This window comes from Hyaena hyaena, unplaced genomic scaffold (assembly GCF_003009895.1).
Source record: "Hyaena hyaena isolate Hyena2069 unplaced genomic scaffold, ASM300989v1 scaffold_103, whole genome shotgun sequence".
Taxonomy (NCBI): Eukaryota; Metazoa; Chordata; class Mammalia; order Carnivora; family Hyaenidae; genus Hyaena; species Hyaena hyaena.
Window position 1 is genome coordinate 2,924,437 of NW_024080735.1, and position 19,762 is coordinate 2,944,198.

General features: G+C 63.0%; 1 protein-coding gene across 1 annotated transcript in view; it reads right to left on the reverse strand.

The window, feature by feature from the left end:
- Window positions 1-219: 219 nt before the first annotated feature.
- The window catches only part of ITPKB (inositol-trisphosphate 3-kinase B), an 85,864-nt gene continuing 66,321 nt past the window's right edge, over window positions 220-19,762 (reverse strand). Inside the window, exons 3-8 of the mRNA XM_039235826.1 lie at window positions 11,393-11,492; window positions 10,414-10,627; window positions 7,318-7,522; window positions 5,617-5,718; window positions 4,954-5,025; window positions 220-3,307 (exon numbers count right to left, since the gene is read on the reverse strand). Of these exons, the coding sequence (XP_039091757.1) occupies window positions 3,092-3,307; window positions 4,954-5,025; window positions 5,617-5,718; window positions 7,318-7,522; window positions 10,414-10,627; window positions 11,393-11,492 (909 nt within the window). The 3' untranslated portion in view covers window positions 220-3,091. The remainder of the gene's footprint in view (window positions 3,308-4,953; window positions 5,026-5,616; window positions 5,719-7,317; window positions 7,523-10,413; window positions 10,628-11,392; window positions 11,493-19,762) is intronic.

Consider the following 19,762-nt stretch of genomic DNA (forward strand, 5'->3'; position numbering starts at 1 on the left):
AGCTGCCGAAGTCAGATGCTTCACTGACGGAGCCCCCCAGGCGCCCCTCAAAGGCCTCATTTTGAAAGGTGGCTTAAATCCTTTGCAGATTGAAACAGAATCCGATCTGACCCCCACTCCCGGGGACCCTCAGGCCCCAGTATTACCCGCCCCCCAATCTCCGAAGAGCACCAGCACCGTCCACTCCAAGGCGGAAGGACCACACGGCAGACGGCACCGTGGTCTCCAGGGCCTTTATTCAGGAAGGTACAGGCATTGCGGTCTGTTCGACAGGCACTGTGTGGGGGGAGAGGGGGGGTGTCTGTAACAGTTCAGTTTCCTCCAAGGTGTGGCGGCGAAAGGGGTGCAGAGAGAAGGGGAGCCCTCTGGGGAAGAAAGGCACTGGTGGAGGGCTGACACCCCGCCCCTCCCCAAGCCCTGGGCTGGGTTATGTACACACGGCGGCGTGGACTGGGTGCAGGAGAAACTCAAAAGCTAGATACAGCTCCCAGAGGAAAGAGTCTGCGGGCTGGGGCAGTGCCGTGTCCAGACTCTTTCCGCCAAGCGGGAAAGGGAATCCAGGAAGAAGGCACAACTTTGAAGGGCGAACACAATCCAGCCTCCCATTCTTAGTGTTTTGTGCGATTAAAAAAACCCGAAAAAATAAATATAACTTAAAAACGTCTTACAGGACGTGAAAGGCAAGTCAGTGGGCAAGCAGTCGAGAAACTTCTCCTTGAATGCTAAGCACACGGAACACCGAGGAGCCCCGGGGGTGCGGCCAGGACCGGGCGGGAAGGTGGCCTGCTCACCTGCGCACAGGTGCGCATGGCTTGTCCCACCTGCACCGCCAGGACCTGAGGAGTCCCTCGCAAGGCTTCTGGGAAATTCCATCCGGGATCCATCTACCCCTCCAGGACGGGGGGAGGCAGAGAAGGGGGGAAAGGCTGACAGTTTAGGTGTGGAGAGGAGAGCCAGAGAGTAAATACAACCCACCCCCCCAACCCCTAAGGAAGAGAATAACCGTAAAAAAAAAAAAATGCCCCTTTATACCACTTTCACGGACAGAATGTAACCCAACGTGCAGCCAGTAAGAGGCGCCATGGACCTCCGCTAATAAACACATCGTTTTGCCGTTTAGCACACTTGTTTGCAAACATCTGGTGCCTATTTAAAGTGCTTGGAAAATTTGTTCTCTTAGTAGGTCAAGCTGGTCCCCTGCACTTTTTTGTTCAGAGCGTTCCTTCAGCAGACTGTCCTCATGGATAAGCGAGGGCGACCTGTGGTCAGTCCCCAGTGCTGGGACCCGGACGTCCGATTTAGCGGCGTCCCTGTCCCCTCCCCGCGGACTGCGATGCACAGCCCGCCGGGTCCCTTCTGGGCCACAAGTGACTCCATCTAGGGCCACCCAGAGCTGGCCTTGGTGCTCCCGCCTTTACAGGGTCATGTGCTGTCACGAGCTCTCACGCTAGGCCGGGAGGAGGGGTGACCCTTAGTGAGCCCCACACACAAGCTCCCTCTGTTTTGGAACATGAGCCAGGAAGTTTCAAAGTGATTTCCTTTCCTAAAATCTGTACTTAGACATCCTCGTGGGTCCTACCCTCCGCCCCCACCAACTGTCACTCACCCAGCACAAAAGGGGAAACGCTGGTGTCACTTGATGAGGTCAAAGGTCCCCCGAGTCCCTAGGGTGATGGGGGGGATCCCCAGAGGGCCCTGTCTCTTGGATCGGCCCCTCTGGGCTTGTGCTCCTGGGCTTGTGTACCCGGACCCCACCACGTCCCGGAATCAGCGGTCTGCGAGGGACTGGCCCCGGTGCCCTGCGCCCGGTCACAGCTCAGCCCTGGGCACCCCTGCACCTCTAACAGCTGCAAAGGGCCACAGGGCCGAGAGGTTTGTTCTTAAAAAGTTAGGCCGATTTCACATTCTTCTCCACAACACATACTTAACTGGCTTTAAAATTAGGATACGGCTTAATTTGTTTCCCAGTCATCTTCAAGCAACTCGGAGACCCTGGGAAGGGCTGCCCGGAGCACCCCGTCTCCACGGCCGGCACCCACCACCTATTCTGGGAGCCGCACACACATCCAGGGTATATGGGTCTAAGCCCCTGCGGCTGTAAGAAGTTACTTCAGGGGGGCAAAGTGAGGCCTTTAAAATCTGCCTCTTCCCTGCCCAGCGCTGCCCCAAGCCTGCTGTGGACATGACCTCGTGAAAGAGGCCCGGGGGTGCACCAAGATGCGGGGTGGGGTGAAGCGACCGAGGGGGGGTGTGCGCTCAGATTCCTTGTGTCTCTCTGCGGGCCGGCTGTGCCCCTGGTCGCAGCCAGGCGGGGAGCTGGAGGCACAGCCGGTTCTGAGGGTTGGGCGACCTCCCCGGAAGGTCAGGTTTGCAGAGCACCCCTCTGAGTTCCTAGGTGATAATCAAGGACAAGGGCTCCTGCCCGCCCCCTCCGGGGAAGGTCCAGGGCTGAGCGCACAGCCAGCAGACTCCGCGGGCTCCCGGGCCGGACCCCCTGGCGGGTCTGGATACCAGAGGGTGGGGTCCCTGCTCAGCACGCGCCCACGGGAGGCCCTGGGCTGCTAGGCGGCGGGTGCTTTGCTCATGGCCCACATGCACTTGCCAGTGGTATTGTGCCCCAACTAGGAGAAGCACCTGCTGAAAGGGAGCCCCCAGGCTGGGGGCGTGGAGCTGAAATGGGCTGAGCCCCGTGGCCGCCCTAATTGCAGCGGCCACCAGGGGGCAGTAAGCACCCGCCGGAAGGCTGGGGCCGGCTCCTGGGTTAGGGACCTCCCTGCCACCTGAGCCTGGCCCCCTCCCCTCCAGGCGGCCCAGCTGCCCCCCTCCTCCCCGGCATCCCCCTTCTGCTTGCAGATCCCGTTTATAAAGAGAAGCGGAAACCCCAGCTCCAATCCCGTCACGAGGAAAAGAGCCAGAGACCCCCCTCTCCTGTCGCAGGTCTCCACCCCATGTCTTACAAAGTGTCTCGTAGTGCAGTTCGGGAGGGTCAGTTCTGGGGCTCGCACCCACACACAGGAGGAGAAAGGAAGCAGGGGCGGAGGGGGCGGGGGGGCGGGGAGAGGAGGGAGGGGCAGCGAGGCGGGCGGGGCCCTCAGGCGAGCGGGGCGCCCTGGCACATCTCCGTCAGGATGTCGATGAGGTTGTTCAGGCCCGAGAGGTAGCCGTCCTCTCGGTTGCCCTCCTGCCAGGGCACGTCGTGCCGCAGCGTCTGGCCCTCGGGCAGCGGCGTGGTTTTCCCGAAGTCGATCATCCACACCTTGGCCTGCTCCTTCTGGTCGTGGATGAAGAGGAGCGAGCTGCCAATGACCTGGAGGGGAGCGGGCGGCTGAGGAGGGGGGCTGCGAAGGCACACCCCTGGCCCCCAGCTCCGGCAGCACCCTCCCCTCTATTTCAGTCCACGGCTAAATCTCCCGGCCCGGCCCTCCCCGACTCCCCCCTACACGCCCCGACTTCTCCTGTCCAGGGCACCGCACTGCACCCGTGGGGCAGAGAAAAGGACCTGCCCAAATGGGCACACGGCACCCCGGGGGGGGGCGGGGAGGTCCAGACCGGCCTCATTCCCCCAGACCCTGAGGGGCCGCCGGCTCGGTCCCTGTCCCACTCGCCCCCAGGGAGCCCTCCCCGCTCCGGGCCAGGTCAGCGCGACTGCGTGGGGGTGAGGCGCTTTCCCAGACGTGAATATATCCCCTGAACCCTCCCCCAGAGCACCATGTGGGGCCAGAGGAGAAAGGGGGTACGGAGAGAGGGTGTGGGGTCTTTCTAAGCTCCCAGGGCCCTGGGCAGGACAGGGAAGTCCCTGGAAATTACTCCTTGGAAATGCGGAGCCCCCCACAGGGGCTCCCTCTTCTCAGACGGAAAATACCAGAAGCCCCAGCTAATCTGGCCTCTTTCTAGACCTGAAGCTTCCGAATGAGACTCTGGAGAGAGGAGCGTGAACACAATTTTTCAGAAACAGCAGCAAGGGTGCAGGCGAAGAGAGGACAAACGTGTGAGACGAGGTCAGGGGGCTGAGAGGGGTGAAGGGGTCCCTCGGCCCCGCGTGGCAGGTCCTGGGGCTCGAGGCCCCCAGCCCTTCCAGGCTTGGCCTGTGAGGTCGGGCCCACACCCCCATCCTCTGGAGCAGGGAGGCAGGGGGGAAGGGAGGAGGCTGCACAAAGCCCTTTTATCAAGCTGAGAATACAGAGGCCCTGCGACCTGGGAGGGAGGGGGAGGAAGGGACCGCCTGAGAGGCTTGGGCACAGCTGTTCAGGGGGGAGACCACCCGGTCTGCCCTCTGGGCACTGCAGGCCCTCCTCATGGGCAGTCCTGGGGTCCAAGCCGCCACATATGGTGGGACAGGTGCACCCTGGCCAAGCGGCAAGTCGGGGATACAATCTGAGAGCAAGCTGGGCAGGCTGCCTGGAGGAAGGGCCAGTCATGTCGCCTGCACAAAGATGCTGCAAGGCTTCGCAGGGCCAGGACCCCTCCCTCGGGGAAGCTCCTCTGCCCAGAGTCCCGGACCACCTGTCTGTTCCTCCCACCGCACCCCCTGCTGGACCCCCGGTCCTCTCTGCGGTCAGGGCTCAGGCCGAGGCTCTTTCCATATAAGACCCGAGAGGCGCTGCTTTCTGGAAAGAGCTTCAGGCCTGCGGGGAGGGGGGGTGTCTTCCCTCCCCCCTTCAGGCTGAGCTCTGAAGTCCCTGAGGTCCTAGGCTGAGGGCCACAGCCCTCAGGCAGGACAGTCCCTCGTGGTCAGGGGGCCAGGCAGCCCGGTGCAGGTGCATTACGAGGCGCCCCCTGCGGGAAGCGAGACCCGATGGGGGGAGGCTGCCTCTGGCTGCATCGTCCTCAAAACTGCCCCTCCGGCTTCCAGAACAGGCGGGTCTACCGGCGTGGGGGGCGGGCAGGCCCGAGGGTCCCGGCTGACCGCACAGAGCGCGGCTCTGCCCAAGAGGGCAGACGCCCAGTATGTACCTCGTGGCATTTGAAGAAGGGAGAAACTCCCAGGGTGGCCCGGATGTCCTTCAGCCGGTCCCGGTAGGCGATCTGGGAACAGAACACGAGCAGAGCATGAAGCGCCTGGGGAGGAGGCGGCCTTCAGGCCCCGTGCGGCCCGCTGGCGTCTCCAGTATCAGGGCCAAGGGGGCGCAAGTCCTGGTCGCTTAGCCCAACCTCCTCATCTGGAGCTGACGGAGCAGAGGCCCCAGACACGGCCTTGCGCACCCACACTCCTTCGCGGGCGGGAGGCGCCGGGGGCGGGAATCCGCGTGGGAGGCCGGCTCTGTCCCTTCCTGTGTCCTTGACCTCTCAGCTCCTCACCTGGAGAGCGGGGACAAGCGGCTGCCCGCGGACTGACTAGCACACCAGTCTCCATGGGCAGCGAGGCCACAGGAACCCACCCACCGTCCCTCTTGTGAGAGGGACCCGTCCTCGGGGCTGGGAGGCGGGCGGCGAGGGACAGGCCACCCCACCAAGGGTCCCCATCTATCCTCCAAAGAGGCCGGCAGCCAAGTCACCTCCCTCTTCACCCGGGCCGAAGCCGGGGGCCGGTGTTTCCCGTGCGGGCGGCGCGGCCTGGGGCTGGACCAGGGTGTCTGGAGAGCACAGGGGTCCCCGCGCGGCCCGCCCCTCACTCACCAAGATGTTGCGGTTTCCTTTAGTGAATTCTCTGAAGGCCTCAGTGACCTGCTCCTTCGTTTTGGTCTTCTTGAAGTCTCGGTTCACGGAGCCGTCTTCTTTCTGAGAACGACAAGCGCCCCGGAGGGGTCAGGCTCGACGGCGCCCCACGCCCGCCCGGCCCTGCAAGGCAGCCAGCAGCTGAGGGCGGTTAGCCGGGCGGCACCACAGAGGGCAGCCTGTCCTCGGCCCTGACCGACAACAGGGAGGGTGGCATCAGCATCCCAGGCAGCGGAGGACCGTCAGGGAGGGGAGGGGAGGGGAGGCCGGGACCGGAGCAGGGGCTGCGGGGGGCGGGGGCTGAGGAGACGGGCGTGGCTCCGCTTCGTCAGGCGGGCCCTGGGAACCCGAGCGCCCACCGGTCCCTGCCGTCCGGGGGCGCCCTCCCTCGCCAGACAGGAGAGAGGTGCTCCCCACCCCACGTCCCACGAGGCTCCCTTTGTAATTTAAGGTCTGTTATCGCAGGGTCTGGAGGCCGAGGTGTGAAGCAGCCCGCCGGCCTCTGCCCCCTGGCCCGCCTGATGCGAGAGACGACGCATCGTCTCAGCCTGGCGCCGGGTCTGTTCCAGGCTGTTCCCGGGAAGCACGAGGAACTCAGCTCCCCCATGAGGAGATCTGTTGTTAATTCAGGACAAAGGGCGAGAAAGCAGGGGTCCGTCAGGAGCCCCCAAACTTGGGTCTGTGCACCAGCAGGCTGGAGACGAGGTAAGGCAACGTGGCCGCCTCTGAGAGGGCGGAGGGGGGCTCCCTTCGTGGGGCGTTCCCTGGAGCGGGGGGGGTGCGGGGGGGAGACGGGCAGCCAGACGACGAACAGAGGCCAGGACCCCAGCTGGAGAGGGAGGCGTAAGGGAAAAGTGGACCGTTCCAGAAACATAAAGGAAAATGGCCATTATGGGGAAAAGCAGCATACAGTTGCGACCAGTAGAAGGGCTGGATGCAAAAAAGGAAGAAAAACTGGTATCAGAAGACAGGGGAGGGGCACGTGGCTCCTCAGCCCAGAGCTTGCAAAGCAGGGGCAGGGTGGGGGGGGGGGGGACTGCCGGACACTAGGGCCCGGCAGGAGGGCCTGGAGTGAGCAGAGACGGAACCCCGAGAAGGAGGCAGGGCCCGCTCGCCCGGGTGAAGGGAGAGCCTGCACCTGCTCGTCAGATCCAGGGCGGGCGGTGGGGGTGGCCTGGGGGCCAGGGTGGCCTCCATGCTGCCTGACCAGGGACACTCGGCACACGGAGGAGGGATGGTCCAGCTGCCTGGGCAGATGGAGGGTCACGGCTGGGAAGTGCCCGTGGCCAGTACGCCCCTGCCCCCTGCCCCCTGCCTCTCACTGCCCGTCCCCAGTTCTCAGGCAGAGAGAGCGGGTCTCTGCACTGGCACGAGACGTGCTGGCTCCCACGTGGGCTCGCAGTCAGTGCCGGACGGTCGGGGCTAGGTGGGGAGTCCTTGGCAGAGGGCGGACCCAGAAGCCACCCCGCTCCAGAGCCCCGGCCCTGCCTGAGGCGCGGGCCGATTTCCACAGACACCCTGGGCCGGTGAGGAAGGAGGCTCTCAGCCTCGGAAGGAGGCTCGCGGCCTCGGAAGGCCCTGCAAGGCACCACCACCCCTCGGCAGGGCGGGGGGGAATGGGGGCTCCGTCGCTTCCTTCCCCAGGCACCTGGCAGGCCTCACCTTGATGCCTTCGATCCTGAAGCCCAGCGTGGCAGTGGAGCTGATGGTCTCTCTCCACTGCATGTACCGAGGCTTGGTCACGGCCCGCTGGGCCTTCTCCTCCTCCGTCGGGGCGTCGGGGTCCACCTCGATCATCTTCTGGTACATGTCCTTCCGGAGGCTGGGCTTTTTGCGTGCCTTGATGAGCTCCTCCTCCAGGTAGGTCCTGCGGGGGAGGGGGTGCGGTGACGAGGGCCGCTGACCACCCTCAGCCCCGGCCTCACCTAAGGGCCGCGGTCCGCTCACCAGGGGCGCGTGGGCACACTCTGCTCGGGCCGGGCTGGCTCCTGACCGGGACAGCGGGGCGGCCTGCGGATGCGGCCACCTCACGGCAGCACTAAGTGCCGAGGCCAAGCCGGAAGGCGGCCTCGGAAGGGGCCACTCCGGCGGAGGCAGCAGCCTGGGGGCCCCATGGCCGCTGTCGGATGGCCCAGCTCAAGCCTCCTCACACCCAAGCCCCTACCCGAAGGCCCAAGAAAGCAGAGCCAGTGGCAAGTGCTCACGGCCCCCTGACCGCACACACCGGCTGCTGGCTGAACTAACCCGTGGGGTCCCCCAGAACCCGGAGCAGGGGCAGGGCAGGACCTTGGCACCCTGGGGCCCCAGCCCCCCGATGCCTCCCTCATCCCCATCGCCAAACTGAGGTGGGGAGTCACCCCTGCTGCACACGTGGGCATCCTGCACACCACAGACGCACCCCTGTTCCCTAGTCAGACCCCCCTGCCGCTGGGCTCCTCTGCTGCCCCAGAACCTTCCGGAGACAGAAGTCACAGGACCAAACTATAGCAGATGGAAGATTTCTGTGCTGGCCCATCGTGGGCAGAAGCTGCCCACAGGGTGGGGGCTGTGATGGCGGCCCGGACCCCCCTCCCCTCACACCTGCTGCCTGGGACCCAGAACAGATTGCACGTCAGTTCACGCCGCCTTCAGAGGCTGTTTTCAGAAATCACCGTGTCAAATGTAAGAAAACATCAAATCCTGGGGCGTGAATGTGGGCCTGGTCATTTAGAGCCCGCTGTTGGCCCTTGGCTGTACCCATGTATGCCTGCCACAGGTATGCACCCCCCCACACACGTGTACACACACTCCATGCACGCGTGCACACACCCCCACACCCATGCACACCCACCCACACATGTGCACACCCCCCACGCACAGTGCACCTCCCTGTGCACACTCCCAAGCACACCCACCCACCCACCCACGTACGCACACACACGAGCAAATACCTGAATACACCCCTCATGCACACGTGGGTGCACACCCTCATGCACGCCCACACACCCATGCACGCACACCCTCACCCCTTGCACGCCCCCACGTGCACGCACACCCTCACGTACATACACCCATGCACACCCCCACGCACCCATGCACACCGTCGCACACAGTGCACAGCCACACGCACAACCCATTCACACATACACACTCCCACACAAAACCCCATGTACAACTCTCATGTACACACGCGCACACACCCACGCACACGTGCACGCACACGGCTGGGCCTGCAGAGCCAGGTCTGGGATAGCAGGAGCTTCGAGGCAGAGGCCGAGGGGCAGGAGGCTTTTGCGTGGTCGTGTCATGCTGGCCCAAATGCTCAGAGCACATGGAGGGCACCTGTGGGGGTGGGGGGGCGGCCGCACTTCTGCAAAGAGCTTTTAGTAGCTCCTTAAACAGGAAGGGGGCCTGGGGCTTTCTCCAAAGGGGCCCCGCAGTCAGTCTGGAGGGGAGGGGTCGCTTGCCCTGCACGGGGAATTGTCCCCAGCCCCACAGTGGGGTGTGACCTCCCCAGCCGGCCCCTTGGCCCCCCTAGAGGAGGGCGACATCTCCTCTTGAGGCACTGTCCCCGCCTCGCCCGCCACTCTGGGGTGTAGTGGGACAGAAGCAGGGAGGCAGCCTGTCCCCAGAAGCCTCCCAGGGAACAGAGAGCTACACGGGGCAGCCTCTGGGGACAGACTTTCCACTCATCCTTCCCGCAGGGCGTACTTTTTTAGGCCACTGTCTGAGTGAACGCTAATCGGAATATTTCTGTGTCTTCCCTTGAGAGGGCCCATCCTGGTGCGCCGGGGGGGCTTCCGGGGACAGAAATAAGACTCTGGGGAAGCCAAGTGGTGGCCAGAAGGACATTCTGTTTCCTCCCTGTGGGCTGGAGGGGTGAGGGCCCTGGACAGAGGGAGGCAGGGAGGGAGGGACGGAGGGAGGCAGAGGGAGGCAGGGTGGAAGCCAGGGAGGTCAAGGACAGCTCAAGAGCAAATAGCGGGACCTGTACTTCCGCATCCCTGGCCGCCCACCGGGGAACACTGCCTGCAGGGTCAACTTGAGGACACAGTCCCAGGAGTGAGGAGGGAAGGGAAGGTGGCTGTCAGGCCCTCTTCTCTCCTGGCCCCTGCCTGTCTTGCACACATGTGCATGCGAGCACACACACACACTTCTTTCTCATTCTCCTCTTGTAAGAAATAAAAACCATCCAAAGCAAACCCAGGCCCCAGCCCTGAGCGGCTCCCTGGAGCCCAGCCTCCCTGGTGAGCCCCAGGCAGATAGACAAGCCGGGTATCAGGCTGTGCAGTCTGGACGGCCTCCCCGGAGGAGAAGGCCTTCACTAGCCCTCGCCGCAGGAGAGAGGGACCCTGGTGATTCCTCCAGATGGAATGGTCCAAGTTCAAGTTTGAGGAAAGAAAGTCACGCAGCCAGAGCAGGGTCCCCTCGGCTCTGCACATCATCCTGTCCCCTCCTGACCGCGCTTCCGGTCTCCTTCCCTTCCGAGTCCCCTCCAAGCTTAGGCTCATCTCCCTGTGCGCCCACCACCTTGCTGCCAGAGCAATCCCACCCACCCGGAAAGGTCCAGCCACACTGCGACTGGCTCCGGAAAAGGGAGGAGGCCGTGAGGGGCGAAGCCAGGGGCCTGTCCCCTCTGCGCGGAAAGTATCAGACCGGGGTGGGGGTGGGGTCCCGGTAGTCCCCCCACACCCCAAGCCTGCCCTGCCACACACCGGGCTTCAGGGTGGCCCCGGCACATGCGGGCCCCTCCGCGGGCCGGGCTGGGGCGCAGCTCACCTGACGCCCATCTTGCAGTCCATCACGCAGGGCGAGTCAAAGGCGGCTAACAGGTCGTCCATCTGGTTGTAGCGCTCGCCGTCTTTCACCACGTCCCCGTGGTAGGCGGGGACAAAGGGCCTCAGCACGTCTGCCATCAGCCGGTCCAGGCAGCGCTGCTCCGACTCACAGTGCTTCTTCAGGATCCTGCCGTTGGCGGCCGCCTTAAAACTCCCTGCAGAGTGAGGTGAGGGAGGCCCTCGGTCCGAATGTGAGACCCTCCCTGCTCTCACACCCACCTGCCTCCCAGCCCCCCAGGGGTGCTTGCTAAATAAAGCTAAAGATGCCCCCAGGTCCCCGCCCGTGGACCAAGCACCGTAAGGGGAGTGCAGACAAGTCCTGGCTGCAAATCCGGGCTGGGTCCCTAGCTTCCCTGACCCCAGGCTCTTCTTCTGCAGACAGGGGGACACCAGGGCTCACTGCGGGGTTCGCACCAACGAGACCTAGTCGCTCCCCTTCTTGGGTTGCTGTCACCACCCCCGCCCCTCATCAGTCCAGTTCTCAGGCAAGGACAGTGCCTCGGGTCTCAGGACAGAGTCCGGATTGGACGGGCTCGGTCTCAGGAAGGGGAGATTGGCTGAGAAGTGGGGGTCCCAGCACAGCCCACCCGGGAAGTGCCCCTTCTCAGCCACACTGTCAGGGACGTATTTATTTAGGAAGGGTGATGCAGGAGAGAGACAGAAAGGGGAGAGAGAGAGGGACTGAAGAGACAGAGACGAGGAAGGGGGGGCCGCGTGTGTGTCTGGGGCCGGGCCGGGCTCTGGAGGGGGCGTCTGTCCTCCCGGGTTCTCAGGCCAGTGCTCAGGCCACATCTGGAGACTCCGGCTGGGACTCCCAGAGATCCCGGGAGCACCCGGGGCCAGCCCTCCCCACCCACGGCGCTGGGCGCCTCCCCGGAGAGCCGAGGGTCCAACGGGAACGCCCGAGGGCCGGCGGTGACCTGCGTGTCCCGCCAGCTGGATCCAGGGGTATTTCTTCTTGAAGGACATGACGAAGGGGGACCAGTGCACCATGTTTTTGATTTTCCGCCATGACTTGCTCTGGAAACAAGCGAATGAAAAACCCTCCGTTAGAAAGGAAACTACAGTGGGCTCTGTCGGTTGAGCGTCTGACTCTCGGTTTCGGCCCAGGTCACAATCTCGAGGTTCGTGGGATCGAGCCCCGCATCGGGCTCCGCGCTGACTGTGAGGAGCCTGCTTGGGGTTCTCTCTCTTCTCTCTCTGCTCCTCCCCCCACTCACAGGCCCATTTACTCCCCCCTCCCCTGTCTCAAATAAATACACATTAGAAAAAAAAAAAAGGGAACTGCTGCTTTCTGGTTAGGACAAACGGAAAGCAAGGGGACTTGCTACCTGTGGCCCCTAGATGACAAAGGCCAGGCAGGTGCCCTTGGTGGCTCCAAGGACATCACCTCCGTTACCTACATGGCGGACCTCCAGCGGGAGTTGGGCAAAGTGCCCAGATGCTCAGAGCGTCGGGCGGTGGGGGTCTGACAGGTGCACTGCCACAGCCCCATCTGTCAGGCTCGCCACCCTTCATGTCCCTCTCAGGCCTCAGTTTCCTCCTCTGCCTCGTGAGAGAGGGGCAGCTGGCCCACCAGGCTCTTTGGACTGCCGGACCCTCGGGGGCCCCGGGACGTGACCTCAGCACCCCAACAGCAAAGCACCGGCGGAAAACCAGAGGGCCACCGTCACCGGCTGCTGCGTGTCACCTCACGCTGCGCTGCAGACGCGGCTGCACAGAGGCCCTTCTCGCCTGCAAGCAGTTTGAAGAGAGACCTTGCAGGGAGTTCCCCAGGGACAGCACCCTCTGCCCTGCGGCTCGGGTGCACACAGGGGTGACAGTTCCCTCCTCTTCAAGGTACTTCTCCTTCTGAGGGTGTTTGTCAAGTAAGAAGAGTGTGTGTGTGCACGCGTGCATGCGCGTGCGCAGGAGGGACGCCGGGGCCGAGACGGGCATGACTTCATCGCCGCAACAGGTGTGCAGGGTAGTCACCATCCCGTTGCAGGGAGAGCTGGAGCCCCGGGGAAGCAAGTGATGGAATAGGCTCGAGAACCTTCACCCACACGACTGCTTTACAACCCACCCCCGCCCCCCCGCCGCACTCAACGCTTCTGCAGAAACACACACCCCCAAGTTAACGCAAACAGCTGGTCAGAGACGGAGAACCCCCACTGTTCCTGGGAAAGCGGGTCCCGGGCTGGCAGAACCAGAGCGAACCCACGAGGCTCCGCACTGGGAGAACAGGCTAGAAACAGTGGGGGGGGGGGGGCACGGCGTGAGGAGGGGCCCTGCCTCGACCAGGACGCAGACCCAGGAGCTCGCTCCCTGCCCGGGCCTGTCGCTATGGAGGCTGCCGGGGCCCAAGGTGACATCAAGGTCACACCAGCCGCATCTGTCATCAGGCTCACACGTGAGAATCTGTGCAAGGAGGAGGACGCCAGCTACTGACCCTGGCACCCCCCCCCCATGCCACACCCCTCACCCTGCCACAGGGACCTAGTCTATTCTTGCACGAGGGCCGAGCTCGCCAGGCCACATGACAGGAGGGCTGGGCCTCTATGGGCAAGGTTGTTTTTCTAGATCCTTCCGATGGAGATCACCAAAGAAGGTGAAGGAAGGCCAAGGAGTTTCTTATCTAAGCCCCCAGAAGGCCGAACAAACAATTCGGGGGGGGCACAACGGAAAAACCTCACTGCACGAGATGAAGGGGGGTTAAGACGTGAAGGTGGGTCCAGAGGAAAAGTACGCAGCCTGCCACCACTTGCCAGCCACGCCCGGGCAGCAAGGGAGGGGGCAAGGGTCTGACAGGTGCACGTGGAGCAGGGAGGGCACATGCTCGCAGTCCAGACCGACCCGTCCCGTGCCACGGCCCCGTCTGTCAGGGAACAATAGGCCCACGCTGCCCTTCATGCCCCTCTCGGGCCTCAGTTTCCTCCTCTGCCTCGTGAGAGAGGGGCAGCTAGCTCACCAGGCTCCTTGGACTGCCGGACCCTCGGGGAACTCGGGACGCAACCTCTGCACCCCACAGCAAAGCGCCGGTGGAAGGCCAGAGAGCCACTGTCACCTGGCTGTGGCGTGTCACCTCACGCCGCACGGCAGACGTGGCGGTCCCTCAGCCAGGGAGGGGTGTGCAAAGACGGGGAGCGTGGGGAAGGCAGGCCTTTGTGTTGGTGGAGCCTGGCAGGGGAGGGTGGGGACAGACTTGGGGTGATAGCGGGGACTGTCACCGGCAGGGGCCTGTGGAACGGAGCCCCAGCTGGGTCCAGACCTGCTGGGAAGGGCAGCTGGAGGCAGTGGGGGATGAGGGTGAGCAGGCGGGGCCAGGAGGCCTGGAGCAGGGCAGCGTCCGCGGTGGGGAAGAGGCAGGTGTCCTGGGCCGGAGACCTGGCTCCGCCCCCTCCTCACCTGCTGACCTTGGGCAGGCTCCTGAGCCTCCTGGTGGCCCTCTCAACTTCCCTGTAGGACGGAGGCACACGCGGGCCCCCCGATCGCAGGAGGTTAAAGCCATTCAGCGATTACGGGGAACGTGAGGGAGGGTCTCAGCTCTGCGTTCCAGGAAGTCACCTCGGAAGCAGCCTGTCTGGACCCAAGCACAGGCGTCGCCGTGCTTACTAAGGAACAGAGACCACGGAGCCCGGGGCTGGGGCAGACCCGCTCGGGGTGCCGGCAGCTCCTGGAGGCGCGTTCCTCCCTCACTTCCCGGGATCGCCTGGGCGGACGCTTCCTGGACCGTCCCCAGAGCTCCATACCCCCTGACGGGTCCCCGCTGGGCTCTCTGGGTGGCGGGTCTGCAACACCGAATGAGGGGTCGGCTGGCTGACGTCAGCGGGCTCTACCCCGGCGGCCCGCGTCCTCACGCACAAGCTTGGGGCCTGGCCCGTCTAATGCACAAGCGGGGCCATTCCTCCCGCATCTGCTGAGTGCTGCGGTGCGTGGGGTGATGGCTTTCAGGTCGCTGGAGGAAGGGGGAGAGGAGGGAGAGGGCCCCCCCCGACACAGGACCAGCAACGTGACATATGGGTCCCTCGTCCAAAACTTAGTAAGACTGTCGACACGGAGACAGCATCGCCTGAATCAAGCGTGGGGCCCCTTTGCGGGCGCCTGTGACTGCAGCTCTTGAGCCCAGGAAGCTGGCCCTGCCCCTGGCGGTCATGGGGGCAGGTGAGCCGGGGCCTGCTGGGTCCCCACCTGCTGGCCCTCTGCCGATGACCAGTGCCGGGGGAGGGGAGGGCTGGACCGCACGTGCCCGAGACCCTCTTCGGGGGACTCACAGCGGCCCCCGGAAAGGCCTGGCTCGACGGGGAGGACGTTCACCTCATTCACCTTCTGCCCATTCCCTGGGTCTGGACTTGCTCTGTCCTACCCAGTGGCCTCTTTCCTGCACACAGAAAGGACACTGGACCCTGGGGGGGGGACTGTCTGAGCCAAGTGCCCAGCCTTCCCTTGCAGGGGGCCCCCAGGAGGCCCCACAGTCTGCCAGGCCCCACGCGGGTCAGGAGGAGGGACACCAAACAGGCACGCGAGGAAGGCGCATCTGCCCATCGGAACCCGCTTGGAGCCTCTGGGCCCGAGCAGAGGTTTCCGGGAAGCTGCGGGCTCATCAGGGCCCTGCACCCCCCTGTGCCATCAGCCGCCACACTGCCTGGACCACTACTCGCGACCCCAGTTTACCCTGGCGTGCCCAGTCCTGTCCTCCAGCCTCCCCTCCCTCGAGTCGCCAGGCCCGCGCTGGAAGGGCCACCCTTCGTGCCGCATTTCGCTTCGGGAAGGCAGAGCGTGATCTGGCCCGTGGACGTTCTCATCTGTAAACTGGGCTCGAGAACATCTCTCACACCAGGCCCAGCCCGTCGGGGGTGGAGGAGGGTACTGAAGAGGGAAGAATACGTATACACACGTGCTCCGTACACGGTCACGGGGCAGGTGAAGCTTAAGTGTTCAGTTTGCTTTTACGTGTCTTTTTTTCTTAGCTGTAACAGTTTTCACCTGCAATGCACGGCGGCCTGACAAGGAGCCGTCTGGACACGTCCAGGGGGTGAAGTCGTCGTTAGGTGGCAAGAAAATGAGCTGACTGTGTGATCGGCTGCTTGTGAAGTCTCCCTGTGGTGCTCACGCAGTGGGAACCCGCATGGCACCCCCTGAATTGCACCCCCCCACCCAACGCGGAGAGGGTCTAAGCCAGGCAGCCCAGCGCTGGTACCAGTTTTTGGTTCAATGACTCTGAAGCTGCCCCAGAATAGAAGAATTTCCCAAACAATCCCATCTGCCAGGCACCACCAAACAATGCTATTTTGGGGGTAAAGAGATTACGGAGCAAAAGTTTCATTTTATCAAGGGGATCTTACATCCTTTTCTTCACTTTTTCCTATCTAACTTCCCTCCCTCCCCCCCGCCGATTTCCTATTTTTCCTCTAGCACTTTCCTTTTTATTGAAACAGTCGTACCACTTGACTGACTGTTCTTTTCAGAAAATCATAGAGTCTTCATTTCTTCTTTTTTCTAGTTTATTTATATATTTTGAATTTATTTATTTTGAGACAGAAAGACAGCACGAGCAAGGGAGGGGCAGAGAGAGAGAGGGAGAGAGAGAATTCCAAGCAGGCCCCACACTGTCAGCACAGAGCCCGATGCAGGGCTCAAACTCATGAACCCTGAGATCATGACCTGAGCTGAGACCAAGAGTCGGATGCTTGACCCACCGAGCCACCCAGGCACCCTTTCCATTTTTAATTTTAAGACTGAAAGAGAGGAGGGGAAATCTCTAAGACGTCAGAAAAGGGGAATTTTCTCTGGACCCTGTGACTCTCTAAAATATTCCTGCCGGGGGGCGCCTGGGTGGCTTAGTCGGTTAAGCGTCCGACTTTCGCTTAGGTCATGATCTCGCAGTTCATGGGTTCGAGCCCCGCGTCGGGCTCTGTGCTGACTGCCAGCTCAGAGCCTGGAGCCTATTTCAGAGTCTGTGTCTCCCTCTCTCTCTGACCCTCCCCTGCTCACGCTGTCTCTCTCTCCTAGAAATAAATAAAAATAATTAAAATAAAAATAAATAAATAAATAAATAAATAAAATATTCCTGCCGGGAGACTGGGCTTTGCTGCACCTGTGTGTGCGTACGCACGTGCATGTGTGTGTTGGCAAGTGGGGGAAATGGGCAAAGATGTCGCACGTTACACGTCTGAGGTATTGCCAGTCACGTTACTAACACCTGTAATCCTCATGCCCAACACTGATCTAGCTGTCTCCCTTCTGCAAATGATGACACGGGTTCAGAGAGGTTAAGCCACTTGCCCAAGGTCACGCAGCTTCCTGGTTTGCACCATTTCATTCGGAGGATTTTCTTTGATTTCAGCAAACAGGATAACTAGTCTCTCCCCCCCCCCCCCCCCCCCCCCCCCCCCCCCCCCCCCCCCCCCCCCCCCCCCCCCCCCCCCCCCCCCCCCCCCGCTCAGGGCTCCCTCCTGCAGCCCCGGTCAGAAACCTGCCCCTGCTAACAGTGAGCTGTGAGCTTGGAGGTGGAGGGTGGGTGGAGGGGTGGGGAGGTGAGGGAAGGCCTTTCAAAACCAGAACCCCGAGGATCGGAAAAATTAAGCCCAAGGACTTGGCAGGGCAGGTAGCTCCAGCTAAAAATAAGAGCCTGGCCTTTAAGACTCACCGTCTTCCCACCCTTTTAACAAAACAAGAAAATTCCCCTGAAAACCAAACGCGAAAACACTTTTTGAAAGAGACCGGAGGAATGTTTTCTTTCATTCCCACCTCCTCGCGTGATGGTCCGGAAGCCGAGGGTGGGGGGGTGGGGATCAGAACAGTTCCCGTGGAGGTCAGAGCCTGGCACGGGTGCCCTGCACGGACAGAAGGAGCCCCGCTGGGCAGGCCGCCAAGGATGGGCTCTCCGCGCCAGCCTCCTGGCCACTGCAGGTGCAAGAGCCGGCGCCTGGGGCCGGTGCTCTGTCCTCCTGGCCAGGACCTACAGCTCGTGCTCTACGGTGACAACTCCTGATGCAAGCCCAGCCTGGCTCACCCCGTGGCGGGGAGGCCACCCTGGCCCATCAACTCCCAGGAGCACCTAGCGCCTTCTGGCCAGACGGCCGGGCTCTCCTCACTAGCTGCCGTCTTCCTGTTGCAACGAGGGGCCCACTTTGTAGACCCGGACTGGCACACGGGGGTCCTCCGTCGGGGCTTCTCGCCCTCCACCCTCATCCAGACCCCTGGGGGGGATGGGGAGGGAGGGAGGGTCCTGGCCCAGCTGGTAAGTGCTTCCTGCCGCCCACAGGAGGGAGCTGGCCCCACGGGAGACAAGCCAGGCCCAGATGCCTTTCCGCCCCCCCACCACACTCCCTCGGTCCTGGCCCCTGCCCTCCGGCAGCTGGCCGCCTCCCTGTCCCACACCCAGGTGTCTGCTCACGCAGGTGCAGGTGCTGCCTGCCCACCCTCCCTCCTCCCGCCTCTGCCTCCGGCTGATCCGCATCCTACCTGCCCCTGCGCCCAGGGCTGGGACCCTCCCGCAGCAGGAGAGGGTGCGGTGCTTCCTGTGTGTGCCGTGTGGGGTCTGCCCGCAGTGGGGGAGCTCCCGGAGGACCCGGCATTTGTCCCGGCGCTGTGGTGTGGCCCCCTGGCTGCCCCGGTGGGGGGGGGGGTCTCTGACACACATGCCCGAGGGTTTGGAGGACCCCCCTCCCCCACTCAGATTGGCCAACCCAGCAAAGAAGGTGCATATTCCAGATCCCCCCCCCCAATTCCTAGCTTTATAGGAACTGGTATCCCCAGGCCTACACTCTTGCCAAATCAGCCTTTGTTTGGCCACCCAGGAATGGAGGCAGCCTTCACTCAAGATGGAAATGGTCCTAACGCTCCCTGCCAGGCGGGGCCCACCAAGGCTCCATCTCTGGTCTGGAAGGTCACTAACTTGGCCCCTCCTTCGTCCTCCCTCCTTGGTTCCATCCTCTTAAGAACTAAAAATACTGGAGGGCTAGAGGAAATGGGGGTGGGGAAGGGGGAGGGGGAGGCAAGCCAGAAGGAGAGACCCAGAGAGGGAAGGAGGGAGGGAGGGAAAAGCTTCACAGACTCAGAGGCCCAGTGTAGCTCTCCTGCCAGGAGCCAGGGGGCCCCGGGCTCAAGAATCGGAGGAAACCGGGAGAGGCCCGGCCGGGAAGAGCCCGGAGGTGGGGGGGGGACCGGCTCCAGCAGCTGACCTCCCAGTGGACAAAGCTCATGGGACAAAAGGGCTCGGCTCTTCCTCTGGGAAAGGGCACCCGGGGCTCTGCCCAGCTGTGGGAGGAGGGGGGGGCTGCCCCTGCAACACAGAGCAGGTCCCTTCCCGCCCCACCCCAGAGATTTCATTTTCACTTCAGGAAGATGCAAAACAACAAAGCCCAGTTGCAGAGGGTGGAAATTTACCGGAGGTGCTCACTGGTCAGCAGACACTGGTACCAAAGGGCTGTGGTCACCCGGTACCCCCAGAGCCCCCTCCAGCCCTGGCCAATGCCTCAGGAGGCCACCCCTGCCCCAGCCCGACCCCCCTCCTGCTCCCCGCTTCCCTAGCTTACTCGGCTGGAGGCGCTCCGCCTCTCCTTCCCAGCTCCTTAAGGTTAAGGCCAGGCAGGCAGTGTGGTAAAGCCACGTGGGCCGCACCTAATCCGCAGTGACTACTAGCGCCAGACACGGCACTTGGCTAAGTATTGAGTATGTACCACACAAGGGTCTCAACCTACCCCATGGGGGCTCTCACTACCGCGGGGTGCAGATGGGGACGCAGAGGCACGGAAGGCTGGAGCACTGGCCCAGCGCTCCGTGGCGGGCATGCGGAGAAGGCAGGACTGGAACCCAGGCACTTCGGCTCCTGGGCACAGGTGCTTCTCGGCTAGTCTGCCCTGTTATCACTGTGGCAAGGAACCTTACAGCCAGACAAACGCGGCGTTCGACCCTGGTACTCCTGGCTGGCGGGAGAGTCGAGGCACGTGAGTCCCACCCCCCACCGCCTGTCCCGCAGGGATCGAATCCTATTCCAGCAGCCCCTGCTGGCAGACAGAGCACCCGGGAAGGTGAATACTTCCCACCTCCTAGGGGTCCTGTCTGGCTTCAGCCCCCAAGGGGGTGCCTCTTTGGGAGATGAAATGGCAGCAGAGGGTGTGTGTGTGTGTGTGTGTGTGTGTGTGCGCGCGCGCGCGCTCCACAGATGTGAGCCACGGGGTCCGGGGGCCCCCTCCTCTATCCCCAGGGTGCTGGCCTCAGGATCCCTCCTGCCGCTGAAGCAAAGTGCAGAGGGGGAAGACCCCTGTGGGCAGGAAGCGTGACCCCACAGGGGTCCCATTCCTTGC